This window comes from Salarias fasciatus, chromosome 3 (genome assembly GCF_902148845.1).
Source record: "Salarias fasciatus chromosome 3, fSalaFa1.1, whole genome shotgun sequence".
NCBI lineage: Eukaryota > Metazoa > Chordata > Actinopteri > Blenniiformes > Blenniidae > Salarias > Salarias fasciatus.
In genome coordinates, this window is record NC_043747.1 from 14,276,526 (window position 1) to 14,289,142 (window position 12,617).

Genomic DNA, 12,617 nt, shown 5'->3' on the forward strand with positions numbered 1-12,617 from the left:
ATGTCTACAGTACAGGCTGAGATGAAAACCCTGCTCTGACCTACCGTGCTCTCAGTCCTTCATTGAGAGAAATGTAGAACTCTGGACTTCATTAACTGCCTCCACCTGCCAAACAACAGCCTCACACTGCACCGCTAATAGCAGTTTGCCTCCATTTATTTTACTTGAACAAGAGGAGGGGGCTCGCTCCAACAGTTGGGAGAGCGAGCAGGTGAAAGTTGAACTTCTCTTTATGCAAATCCGCCAGCGCTGTGTAAATGGTGACTCAGTGGTGACGGATCATACTCTGCCCATGTATGCTGCTCCACATACTTTAAGTCGTTCACATTTTCTGCATGGCTGCTTTTGATTTCACCTCTTAGCCAGGATATAGAGTCGTCTTCTACTTCTGATAACTTCAACTTGATGAACTCAGTTCTCCAAAGCAGACTATCAAACCCTGCAAGCATGCACGGGAATAATTAACATGTCAGCTTAAACGCAATTTCAGTGAGGCATTGATAGCGTCATCCGACATATAAACAACTGGCGGATAAACAAATAATGGTGGCTAAAATCAAAAAGGTTAATCTTCATGAGACAATCAATAATACACCGTATTGATGCAAAAGAGTTCATGGAAACGTTATTAATCGAGTTTCCTGAAGACTTGAGGTAACACATTAAAAATCCAAAATGGAAAGGTACGAACTCTTGTGTTAGTGAAATTACTTCAGTCTGAACTTTGTGAGATCTTTGTGTGTGTGCATAGTCTTCCTGTGCCTGATGGGGTTTTCTCCAAGTACTCCACAGATCAAAACCCCACATCTGAGGTTAATTAGTTACTCTAAGTTACAAGTAGTTGTAAAAATGAGTGATTGTCTGTCCAGGGTGTATTCATTCATAAATAATCAGCTGGGATTGATTCCAGCCCCCTCTGATTTTAAGCTGAAATAAAGTGGTACATGAGATGAATGAATGGAAAGTTAAACAGAAATATTCATCAGGATTCATCCACAGACAATCACGAACAAAGGCTTGACCAGTGGTGACACAATTTTGAGTCTTTGGAACATCAGTTGGTATCCCACCATTTTCATTCATTGCATGCTTCCTAATCTTTCTGCTTTTGAATTTACTTCACTGTCACCAAAAAAGCAAATTGAAAATGGTGAGATTTTGCCTTATATTATTTCTATGTACATTCATGTATCTTGAAGTTAAATTGTCGCCGGCGTAGACGATCCCATTTCTCAGTATGCAGTGTTCACATCACAGTAAGAAACATGTAGTTGCCTCCAGCTGTGCTGCTTTATTGCTGCTGTCAGAATCCAGAACAAGAGAGTTCATGATCACATAAATCAAGAGGCATGATGAAATGAAGCTTACAATTTATTCTCATTCTGTGATGAGGCGCATTTGGTGTACAGCCATTTCTTTGTCTTTTGCTGTGAACATATCTGACAATCATAACTCTTTCCCTGGAGCTTTCTAGTTAGAATAAAAGTCTTATTTCACTAAACTGGTGTGAGGGTGTGTAGTTTGTTCTGCCTCTGAGTTTGAGCATGCTTGGGATTATAATAAATTAATTATAAAATTTGAAAAATAAGTTATGATTAGTTTAATTACAATAACCAACACGTATTGCGCAGTTTTTCTATGACTAAAAATTCACATAGCCTACAATTAAAATTGTTAATGGCCACAAAGGTTTAGCGCTAAGTAAGGTGTTATTGTTAGAGTATAACTGGTTACTCGCTCTGGTTATGACACGGAGGCGGCGGCCCTTTGATGAAAGTAAATCTCTCTCCACCAATCAGAAGCGGCGCTGTCAGGAGGGGGCGGGCGCTGCGAGGCAGCAGGTTAGCTTGCACACTGCGCTCAGACCACTTGATAGAGAGTAACAGTAAATCAGACAGAGCTCCACCAGCTCCTCCACTGAAATTTAACCCTGTTGCAAGTATTTTTGGCCGCTGATAGGACCCAGTGAGATCACTGCGGTCCCTTTTCTCGGATAGCCTCAAGAGTTGTTCGGCAAGAGCAACGCAGGGACCGTTTTCGCTCTCATTTCTGTTATATATCTTCATTTTATATCACACTGGAAATGTCCGAAAACAAGCCGAATGATGAGCCGAAGTTATCTACGACGGACAGGGTGGTGAAAAGTAAGTGTGTTTGTTTCCTGTCACGCAGAAAGGGAGCCCTGCCTGCTCAGCTCGCCTCTCCGGGGCTTTGCCAGGCTCAAGCCGCACACTTGGAGGGATTGACGGTCGGCGGCGGCGGCGGCTGCGAAACGTAGTCGAAAAAAATGTTATCAGGCTATGGAGGAAGAAGGGTGTTAGCCGAGCTGTGACAGCAAACTAGGAAGTGAGGGTAACTCCAGTTTGGAGATTAAGGCAGAAATGTGTCAGTGTCGAGGCAGCGAGGCGTCTCACAGCCGCCCGTCTCGATATGCAGTGTTTTCATGAGCAGCGACTCGCCTTGAGCCAGCGGTGTGACAGATTGCATGGTCATTTTTTTTCCTGATTCATGTACTGTGCACAGCTTTACTGTATGCATGCAGATATTGCACAACAATTGCATACCAACCCCCAAGGGCGATTTCCCCTCATTTTGCATGCATCGCCAAGCATAGTTTCACCATGGCTCCTCTTTTTTTTTTTTTTTTTTCCTTTTCTCCCCTCGCATTTTTAACTACTGCAAAAACGCAGTGCATTTGCTAATCTGGAGGGTGTTCATCTTCATCATGTGCTATTTTGTGTTCGTGCCACATGGGGTGGCTCTTCCTGCCTTCTGGGTTTACAGGTCTGACATTCCACCTTTGCAGTCTACCATAAGAATGCAATAAAGATCATAATCGAGTCGACCTGCCCTGGAATAAGAGCAACGCAGGCTGCAAATGTCACTTTTCATTTCATGCTTTCCTCTGTTTCAGCATATGCATACTCAATCACTTGGTGGATGTGTTTACTTGTATTTTTTTTTTTTTTTGATCCATCACTAGTTGCAACCAGTATCTTCTCCTGCCCCATCATAACAGGAGGAACAGGAAATAACAGGAAATTATTAAGTGATTATTTTTTTCCTCCAAAGCTATGCAGCAGGAATTCAACCAATTGAAATGATTTGATCTTCTTTGACCATTAAATATTAGGATTTTGTTGAGGGAGAGAGAAAAAAAAAACAATCTGGTGTTCAGAATAGCGTGACTGGATTCACAGACTGGACTTGATATTATAGATAAGCCTGAACTGTTGCTCGCTAAGCTCTTTCACAAAAATGATCCCACTTTGTTTCTTTCTGAGGCTTATATCCTGTCATTTGAAATGGGGAAAATGACTTGCACCAGGCTAAGAGCTAGCCAGTTCTTTTAAGGCCATATTTTGCTCCAAAAAATGGGGTTGAGTGTCAGAGGAGAGTCACAGCATGTCTTGGTTGCTTTTGTAATGAATATTTCAAGAGATCATACCCCGACAGTCTCCACCAATGTGAAGGATACTGAAAAATAGATATGACAAGCATGGCATTCAACAATATCACTGAATGACTTGCTCGGTTGTGTTATTTGCCTCTGAAGCGGTTTTTCCCACGTCACATTGATGTCTTCCACTAAAGCGATGCCGCTGAATTTCACATCTCAATCCTGTGTTTTCTCTGCCTTTCTGCTTGGCTGGGTGAACGTCCGCAATGGTCTTAATCAGGTTGAAATGTATTGATTACACATTAGAGGGGCTGTCGGAGAATTTGAGATCTCGGTTTTTATGGCTCCCTTTTAAACCCAATGCTGAGACCGAAAAAGTAATTTACCTCATTATCCATTCATCAACTTGGGAGAAGTCAGTGTTTTGGTAATGCATCAGTATTATGACAACACAGACGCTGGCCGTGCACAAAGCACCTCTCCAAAATAACTGCAGGCTATAGGTGTGAAGTAATTTGTTTCCAGCTGCCTACTTTGCCACGCTACGAGGTGTCAGTCCAACTTATCCTAAGTGCTTTGCATCCACCTGTTTTCAAAATGCATTATCATAATGCTCCTGAAAGCTGCTGCCGCATAGTAATTACTCATAAGAGTTTAATAAGCGAGGGGTAGGAGTAGAATAGTGGAATATGCATGTTGTTTTCATCTCTTGCCTGAAACAAAAACAGGCGCGATTCAGAGGAACATATCAATTCAATGAACTTAATAGCTGCTGATGATTTATGGAAATTTTACTCATATTTGACCCTTGTTCCTGGTTTTGTTTCTTTTATTTTTAAGCATACCTGGTTTAGTTGCAGTTAAATAAGGATTATCCAGGCACTCATGATAATCCTGATTACTTTGCTAGAATTGTGGTTGTTGTTTTTTTTTTTAATTCTGTTATTACCACCCACATGCAGCACAGTGTTGTAGTGATTCGGACTCTCGCTTCATAGTCGGGAAATGCCCAGTTTGAGTCCGGCTTGGGCTGTGGGGCTTCTCTGTGCAGAGTTTTAATGTTCTCCCTGTGCATGCTGTGGATTTCCACTTCCTCCCAAAGTCCAAGAATATGCCTTTGAGGCTGATTGGTGACTGAATTGAATGTGTGTGATTGTGTGTTCTGTGAAGAAATGGTTACGCTAAGGTCGATGACGCGACACAGAAGATGGATTTCATTACTCACCGAAAGGCTACAACTCACACTTTGATAAATGGTCTGATTTTACATGCTAATATTGCAGTCACCTCACCTCAGCAAACAAACACATTGACAATGATGATTACTTACTCAATTTGAAAATAAACTCTTTTTTTTTTTTTTTTGGTTTTTATTTATGCTTGACAAGATGCTCCTGACACCAACACTGTAATAAACACATTTCAGTTCTATCTTTGCTGGTCTGCTGTATAAATGGATTTCAACATATTTAAATGCCCGTCCCAAATAATGACTGAAAGTACAAAAATAGTATTATTTTTCAGGATATGAGATACCGCTCTCAATTTTAAAGCTCTTAAATACAAATTCACATAAACAAGATATAAAACAAGTAGTGAATGGTTGTCATGGTGCAATCGTGGTAGCCCCAGCACTCCAAAAGCGGAATGAGCTCAGTAATGGTGTTTTTCCATCATCTGCGGAGAAGCAGGGCCTCCGAGCCCCCGATGGAGAACCAGGTCCTTCTCAGCGAGTGGGGATGGATAACATCTGACATTTGACTTTTGAGAAGAGGCCCCCATGCTCAGACATGCGTGGGTTGGAGAGATGGCGGTGGTGACAGCGGCGCAATGCCAGCCACTGATCCCAGCTGGATAGCCGAGTCATTTATAGAACAGAACATTAAGTAATGCCACATACTTGATCCTCGCCTTGCATGTCTGTGCATCACCTGCGTATGGATCTGCTACGTGTTCACAAGACAACATGTGAAGCATTTCTTTACTTCCCAGGTGCAAAGCAGTGTGCTGCAGCAATATTAAATTACCAGTCGAGAAGAGTCTTCTTTGTGGCGTTGTCATTTTGAGTAACATTTCCTCATCAGTGTTGGTAACCCTTGCCATTGGCTGCAGCAGTATCCTGCACCGGCCTGGCTTATGTGACATTTGTGAAGTTTGACAGGTCAGATGAAATTGCCCGTAGTGTCGTGGTCGAGATTGGCAGGGAACAAAATGTTAGTACATCCTCACCCTTAGGTAGGTTTTGAGACACAGTTTCTGTTCGACAGTCAATTTTAGTCATGATAACGCATGTAGCTCTGCAAAAACATCAACAAACATAAAAAGATGTCTCCAAACTGTCTCAATGCACCGTAATTTTTCACTCGCTGAATGGGAAAACAAGATTAGGTATGTTTTTTTTTTTTTTTAAGAAATCGTTTCAAGTATGTGCCTTACATTGGTTTATGCTGATGAGCTGTGCTTTAGGAGAGGTTAGCTCATCTGTACTTGTGATTCGCCAGCTAACCTGGAAGTGCTGGTTTTCATACAATAAAGCAGGGACTTAAATGGCAAACTGCTAAAATATTAAACCTTCTAATCCAGTCGGATTATTCATATGCCTAAAGAACAATTTATCCTGTTATTTTCATTATTGGTGCAGCAGCACTTGATTGTCTGAGCCCCTCTTTATACGTTCCTATTTGCTGATCCAGGTTCGAACAGCTGGTTTGCGTCACATTTTCCTCTCTCGTCTTGTCTCAAAACATTGTTTTAGCAAGAATCAGCCTGGCTGTTCGTTAATTTTTTCCTTCCATTCTTTAAAACTTTCTTGAAATTAAAAAAAAAAAAAAAAAGTTGTGCACTCAGTCAGCCTGCTAACTTTAGCATCGCTTTAGGCACAACGCCTTCCCGTCTGTTGACACATATCCTCTGCACGCCAAGACGGCGGGGTGCTGGTGGGCTCCTCTGGATCTTTTGACAGCAGTCCACTCCCACAGCTCAACCTGGAAATGTCGCCTATAGCAGACGCCGTGAGTGACATGATGATAAGGCGATCAAAGCCCGTCATGGTTGCCCGGCCCGCCGCGACACCAGAGATCCGTCAGGCGGGTTCCTGTTAACGATGTATCGCGCCGTGGCGTGGAAAGGGACGACCTGAGCCATCTCCGTTGTGATACGATGCTCAGATATCCACTCTGTGATATTCTGAACCTGAGTACGTGCACCTTTGCTGCTCATTAGATTAGAGAGGTATTAGGCTCTGTTGTGGATTTGGGGCACGGCAAAGCGGTGGATTTGGACAGATTAAGCTCCATATAGGGGGATAAAGGCGGCTCTGCTCAGAGGATGTAATCTGACTCCATGCATTAGCTGCTGCTCTTGCTAATTCATGTGAACAAATGGATGTAGGGTCTTGATAAAGCGAAAGGCAGAGACAAACAGTTTACCTACCTTTGCATTTTCAGATTGTTGCAAAGCCTATGTATACACTTTGGGGATTTTAAAGCCTTTGAACTTGTGCTGTTGGTACATGCGAACCATTTGTAAGCAACAGTTTCATTGCTTATATGTGTTTGAAATCCATGTTGCTGCAGCTTTGCACGGTTGTTGCTCTTCTTAAGGCGCTTCATCAGCACCTTACATTCACCACATGTTCGTCTTTTCCACAGGACCAAGCACAGAAATTCCACTCCTGATTGCCTATACCCACAGTAGCGTCCGTGAGCCATAGATCATGATGGTGTGCTATTGTATTTGGTTAAAAAAAAAAAATCAGCCTCCGTGTAAACAACCTGTCAGCATTTCCCATTTCATGGCTGGCAGACACCAACACACAATGCCGCTGTGAGCTGCACAGGCTAACAAAAGCCATTTGGAACAGTGGCAGGAGTTGTGTGTCATTAGATACCTCTCTGGAGTTGGTCACAGCGCAGTCACAAATCAATCAATGCAGAGTCTACAACACATGTAACTACATGTTGAGCAGCCAGTGCAGCGAGTGTTGGGTTGGGGGAGGAGAGGCTAACCTAGTGAACTGGATGCAGTCGGGTTGCTGGGTTATATTAGAGGCCAGCGGGGCAGTGGATGTGACTCACAGAGCTGCAAAGGAACTCGATTTTTTTTTTTTAGACGGTAGATTGAAAGTGCACTGCCTGTGTGTATATATACACTTGGCCTGTAGCGATGCAGCAGGTCACTTAATAAATTGAGAAAGCAGATTTTGGAAGAATTCAGATACAGAAAAACATCTGCTATGAGATTGTTGCCAAATGCAGTTGAGAAAATATTGGGAGCAAATACTTTGTCAAGGACTGAATGATTGTTTTAACAGACTCAGTTTTATTGATAACGCTGTACATAATGATTCAATTCTGGAACAATGTGCACGGGTTTGTATTATTTTGCAAGCTATACTCTGATTTGGTGAAATTGTGAATCTATTGAACCCATTAGTCATCCTGCAGTTCATGGACAAGGCTGCTGTTCACTTCCCAGCTGAGACCAAAGTGCTACTTCTGTATGCATCCAAATGGAAAGTAAACATGTTTTTTTTTTCTACAGGCTTTTGTGATGTTATTCTAAACAGCGTTTACCTCACAGCTTCAGCTGCACTAATAGAGCTCATAGCAACATGACAGACTACACAAAATGTACAAATTGAAGATATCAGTGTTTCCCATCCCCTCACGTTTTATTAGAGGTTGAACTTAAGATCTTTCTTGGGTACAAGATGTACTGGCGCAACATAAAATCATCAATGAATGCAAAAGTATTTGAAAGAGATACGTGAACTAATGTTTTAAGCGCTTCAGGGTGCTTTTAAAGTGTTTGCTCAGCAGAACAGGCTACAGTCTCGGGAGTGTGGCTGGCCAAAATACTTTGTCATCTTTACAAATGGCTGTATGGATTTATAAATCTCTATAAAGTGTCCACTCTGCATTTAGCAAACGGTCCCTCTCTATAAGCTTTGGAACAGTATAGGTAGTGATCGCTGGCTGAGGGTGTCTTATGTTTGCTTTGTTCATCTGCACTACTCCGTCATGAGGTAATCACAGTTAGTTATTGTGTTCTGCTGTGCCAAAATTCTGCCAATGAGCACTATGATGGATACATGGAAAATACCAATACTATTTCTGTCAGAACTGTTCAATTTATATATTTTTATGTTTGAGCCAATTCCAAACATTCAGCATTCTTTCTCTGCAGCATCTTGGTGGCAGTATTGTAACCTATTCTCAGCCTTTTCTTCCAGAGAAGTCGGTTTGACTTGGCGAGCAAACTACTGATGGCTAAATCAAAGTAAGCAGATGGTTTCCAACATCAATTTAAAGCAGTGTTTTGAAGGAATCGGTCTTGTCCCGTTTGTATACATTTTGTATGCTGTTCAATCACAGGATATATCCCCAAAATATTGATGAAAAATTATTGCCATGGTAGATTACAACCAAATGTTATGTAACACTTGTGAGTAAATGGGATTTTTTTTTAGCAGTAAATGTAAATTAAGTTAAATTATTGGCTTTTTTTTTTATCACCCCGATGTTGATGAAGGAACATTCTCATATCGTTACATCTCAAATATATTTTCCCGACTTCATTCTTTGTGAATTTGAAACTCATGATTTATAATCAATATATCAGTGCAGTGAATAATTGTTCCTACTCTTAGCAGCCAGCCAAGCTAACAGTTTAGTCATTTTCGACTCACATTTTCAATTGGCTGATTACTTCTTTCACACCACAGGTATGTGCCTGCATCGCTATCTATATTTTTATACATTAGTGTAAACTATCTACACAGTGATCTGATCGCCTCAGTCTTTCTGCCGTGTTAGTAGAACACGCTCATGGTGAAAAGCATACCTGCATGCTAAACGGGAGGCTTGTCTTGTTGGATTGGGACAAGCCTCTGCTTGCTGCTTTGTGACAGATATAAATGTAGATACACACACACACACACACACCCCTGTGTCGTGTCGGGCGGTCGTTCCTTTTTAAGTACTCGGGAAAGCGAGCAAAACTATCAGCGGGTCGCCTATAAATTGCACATTAGTAAGCAGAGCTAACTCACCACAGGGGATGAGATGCTGTAGCTCTTATATCGGATCATCAGCTCAATGTATGCACAGGCGTCAACAACTACATGCACTTAGCATGTGTAGTTGTTGACGCTCTACACACCCACACGCAGCCATATATTGCGGCTGATGCAAATGAACCTGTTCCTCCGGACAAACTGAATATGTAATTTTTTTTGCTCACGATGTGGATGTGTCAGGAGAGCTTCATGAAAAGACATACACTACATGCACTTCACAAGTGGTGTATTTCATCCAGCGCTATGTCCTAAAAGGTGAACTCAAGTCTGAGCTGTTTTGCAAGCTTGTCATCATGACCTTTTTGGGGTTTTTGTGTTAGCCCACAGCAAACAAGGGCACAATGACTTGAAAAAGCAAATTTGCTTTTTAAACCATTGCACAGGAGCGAATCCTGGACACGCTAACCAAGCAAGGCTTCATTTTCTCATTGAATTCATTGAGGTCCAATCATTACTGCATTTTTTTTTTTTTCTTCCCCGGGTTACATAATGCATCCTCGCTGTCACAGCAGAACAGGATTTCACACAGAATTCGCAGATGCCTTCAGGGTGTAACTCCACTGCATTCCTCTGCAGGTTTGTTTTGGCGGGAGTTCGGTTTGGCCGCTCACTGAAGCGAAATCAGCAACAAGAGCCAAGATGGCATCCGTACCGTGTGCCACAGCGGCTTCTGGATTGTGACAGGATTCATCCCTTAATATGCAATTTGACATTCAGCGGGAGAACGGGCAGAGCTTTTGAATTTGGACTCTTGTGGTAGCGTTTGTATTCTCCGTGCACCGCTGTGCGAGTTGTTTTCTGCACAGCAGTAGAATGCAGCGTTGGGTTAACCCCACTTCCTAACCTTCTTCACTTAATGCTTAATTTCAGCTGCAGTGCGAGGCACAATATATCAGACCCGAAAAGAAAGTTGGTTTTAATTAAGAGACCAATCAATACTTTTCATCTGCTGCTATGGATATACTTTATTAAGGCCATAACTAACACTGGGGACAAGAACAATGAACCACTTTTTTTTTTTTTATTCTGCCTGGATAATACAATTTAGTCTGTTTTGTAGGGATTTATTCAAACACTGCGTTGTGGAAAAACAAAGGCTTTTCTCAAGCTTACTCCAAGGATTTTTTTCAGCTATATCAAGCAAAGAAGTAAACCTTGGTGCTGATCACAGATGCGTAAAGAAGCATGTTCTGACTCATGTAGTTTCTCTCCCCGTCTTCACTGCTGCTCCTGGTGCATGAAATTGCAGTCCTGGCTGGACTTTGCTGTCAGGTGTCGTCGGCCCACTCGCTGCAGCGCCCAGCGTGTGGACAAGAGAGAAACTCCAGCTATACAAATACAGCTGGAGGTGAGCGGAGGCCTCAAGGTTTATTTACACTCATTCGCACGCGTTAATTATAGACCACCTGGCTGAAAATTAACCCTCTTTTTCCATGTGTGGACAATTTGGACAAACTTATCTCACTTCGCTAATAGGGTGCGATACTTCATTTGAATGAAATTTCTAATGGAGTTGACAGGATGTGGTCTTGTTAGATTGACATTCTTATTACGAGATACGACAGCATGGCCAGATGTCAGCTGACATGCTTCTCATCTGTTTATGTATTAAGAATTTTATTTATTTATTTATTTTTTAATTTTTTTTTTTCTAATTTCTCCTCCAAAGCTTCATCCTTATGACATACTGAGACTATTTTTCAAAGTGATCCTCGGCTCATTTTACATCCAGCTGTTGGTTTTCGCCCGTGGCAAAAACAGAAAGGGACAAAGAGGTGTTAGGTTTGCCTCTGAGCTGATGATGGCAGGCCACTCAGTCACCCCCGCCCCCCCCTCCACTCCCCTCCCCTCCCCACCTGGAGAGAGGAGGGCGAAGGACGATTGCCTGGCCCACTCACTCAAAACACACTCCGCAGAGGCTGACCAGAGCCTGAGTCGTGACTGTGCTCTGTGTGTGTGTGTGTGGAGAGATTGGGGGTGGACTAACCGTAGAGCAGGCGTGTTTTTGTTTCCCTGCCCTGGCCGTTCTGTCCATAAAATTAGGCCCCAGAGGCGATTCGGAAAGCACCAATGAATTTCCTCTGGGAATATTCTCCCAGTAATCACAAGGCCAGTTTATCTTGTTCAAAGTTGGATTCAGTTTACACAGGAGCGCGTCCGCGATAAGGCCGCTGCCTGCCAGCAACCCTAAGAAGTCTCAGCCCCGCGGAAGTGGCTCCCGCTGTTGCCACGCCAAGTCGAGCACAATCATAGTGCAAACTGATACCTCATCAGTCTGAGTGCACAGTGTGCCTCTGTTAGGCAGATTGTGGAGGGGTTAGTGTGTCCCATGGCTCCGATTGATTTTGTGCCTGTCCAAACAGCGCCGGAGAACCATACATTACAATGACCAATCATTTGAGCCTTCGCGTCGACCCGCTCCCTGTTGCACTATTAAGGGCAAGAGCGAAAGCTTGCGGACTCCAACTGTCTTTTGGCCGTGAATCGCACTGCCGTTTATGAGCGCTTCCATTTTGCTGTATCGATCGCACACGGCGAGTTTCTCAGGAAAGTGTGGCTGATACACTCGTCAGCTGTCACCCCCTGGTACATGTTCATACATGCGCCCGTGTGTTTTCGTGTGAATGTCAATCATGGGGAAGCGGGAACCTCCCTCTCCAGCGATTGTGAGGGAAGATTTTGTTTGTGTCGCTAAAAACTGACGGCTGAAGCTGTGGGAGATGTGTTGTTTCCACAAGTTAATCTTTACCACCAACATGCAGACCATTGTAGGTAAATTAATGGAAATGTCACACCCACTGTGACACGCACATATGCACAAAGTCCCTCGCTGTCATGCTTTTGGCAGCTTCTTTGTAGCTTTCCTATATCATGCGGGCCTTTAATGGTGGCCCGCCGACACACAAAACCGTCAAGGTTGCTGAATGACACAGCCGCTCACTGGCACAACACTTCCTGCTGTGAGCACAAGTTAGGGTATGTCCACATCCATGTCACAAAGTCTTTAGAATGCTAAGGAGTACAATGTCTTTGACAGCTTTTCCGCTGAGCCTCCAGTCTCCCGACACTTGCTTCAGTCAGCCTTTCTTTTCTGTCTTGTAAAAATGTGAGACATGCGTATGAGGCCCATTATTTTCT

The 12,617-nt window shown here is 43.0% G+C and overlaps 1 protein-coding gene across 3 annotated transcripts in view; it reads left to right on the plus strand.

Moving 5' to 3' along the window:
* LOC115386132 (serine/threonine-protein phosphatase 2B catalytic subunit alpha isoform) overlaps nt 1-12,617 on the plus strand; it is an 82,749-nt gene that overhangs the window by 16,279 nt on the left and 53,853 nt on the right. For 2 of the 3 annotated variants that reach the window (XM_030088348.1, XM_030088349.1), the window contains exon 1: nt 1,885-2,144. In XM_030088348.1, the coding sequence (XP_029944208.1) occupies nt 2,084-2,144 (61 nt within the window). In that variant the 5' untranslated portion in view covers nt 1,885-2,083. Of the gene's footprint in view, nt 1-1,884; nt 2,145-12,617 lie in introns of those variants that run through there. The other variant, XM_030088346.1, reaches the window with a different exon arrangement.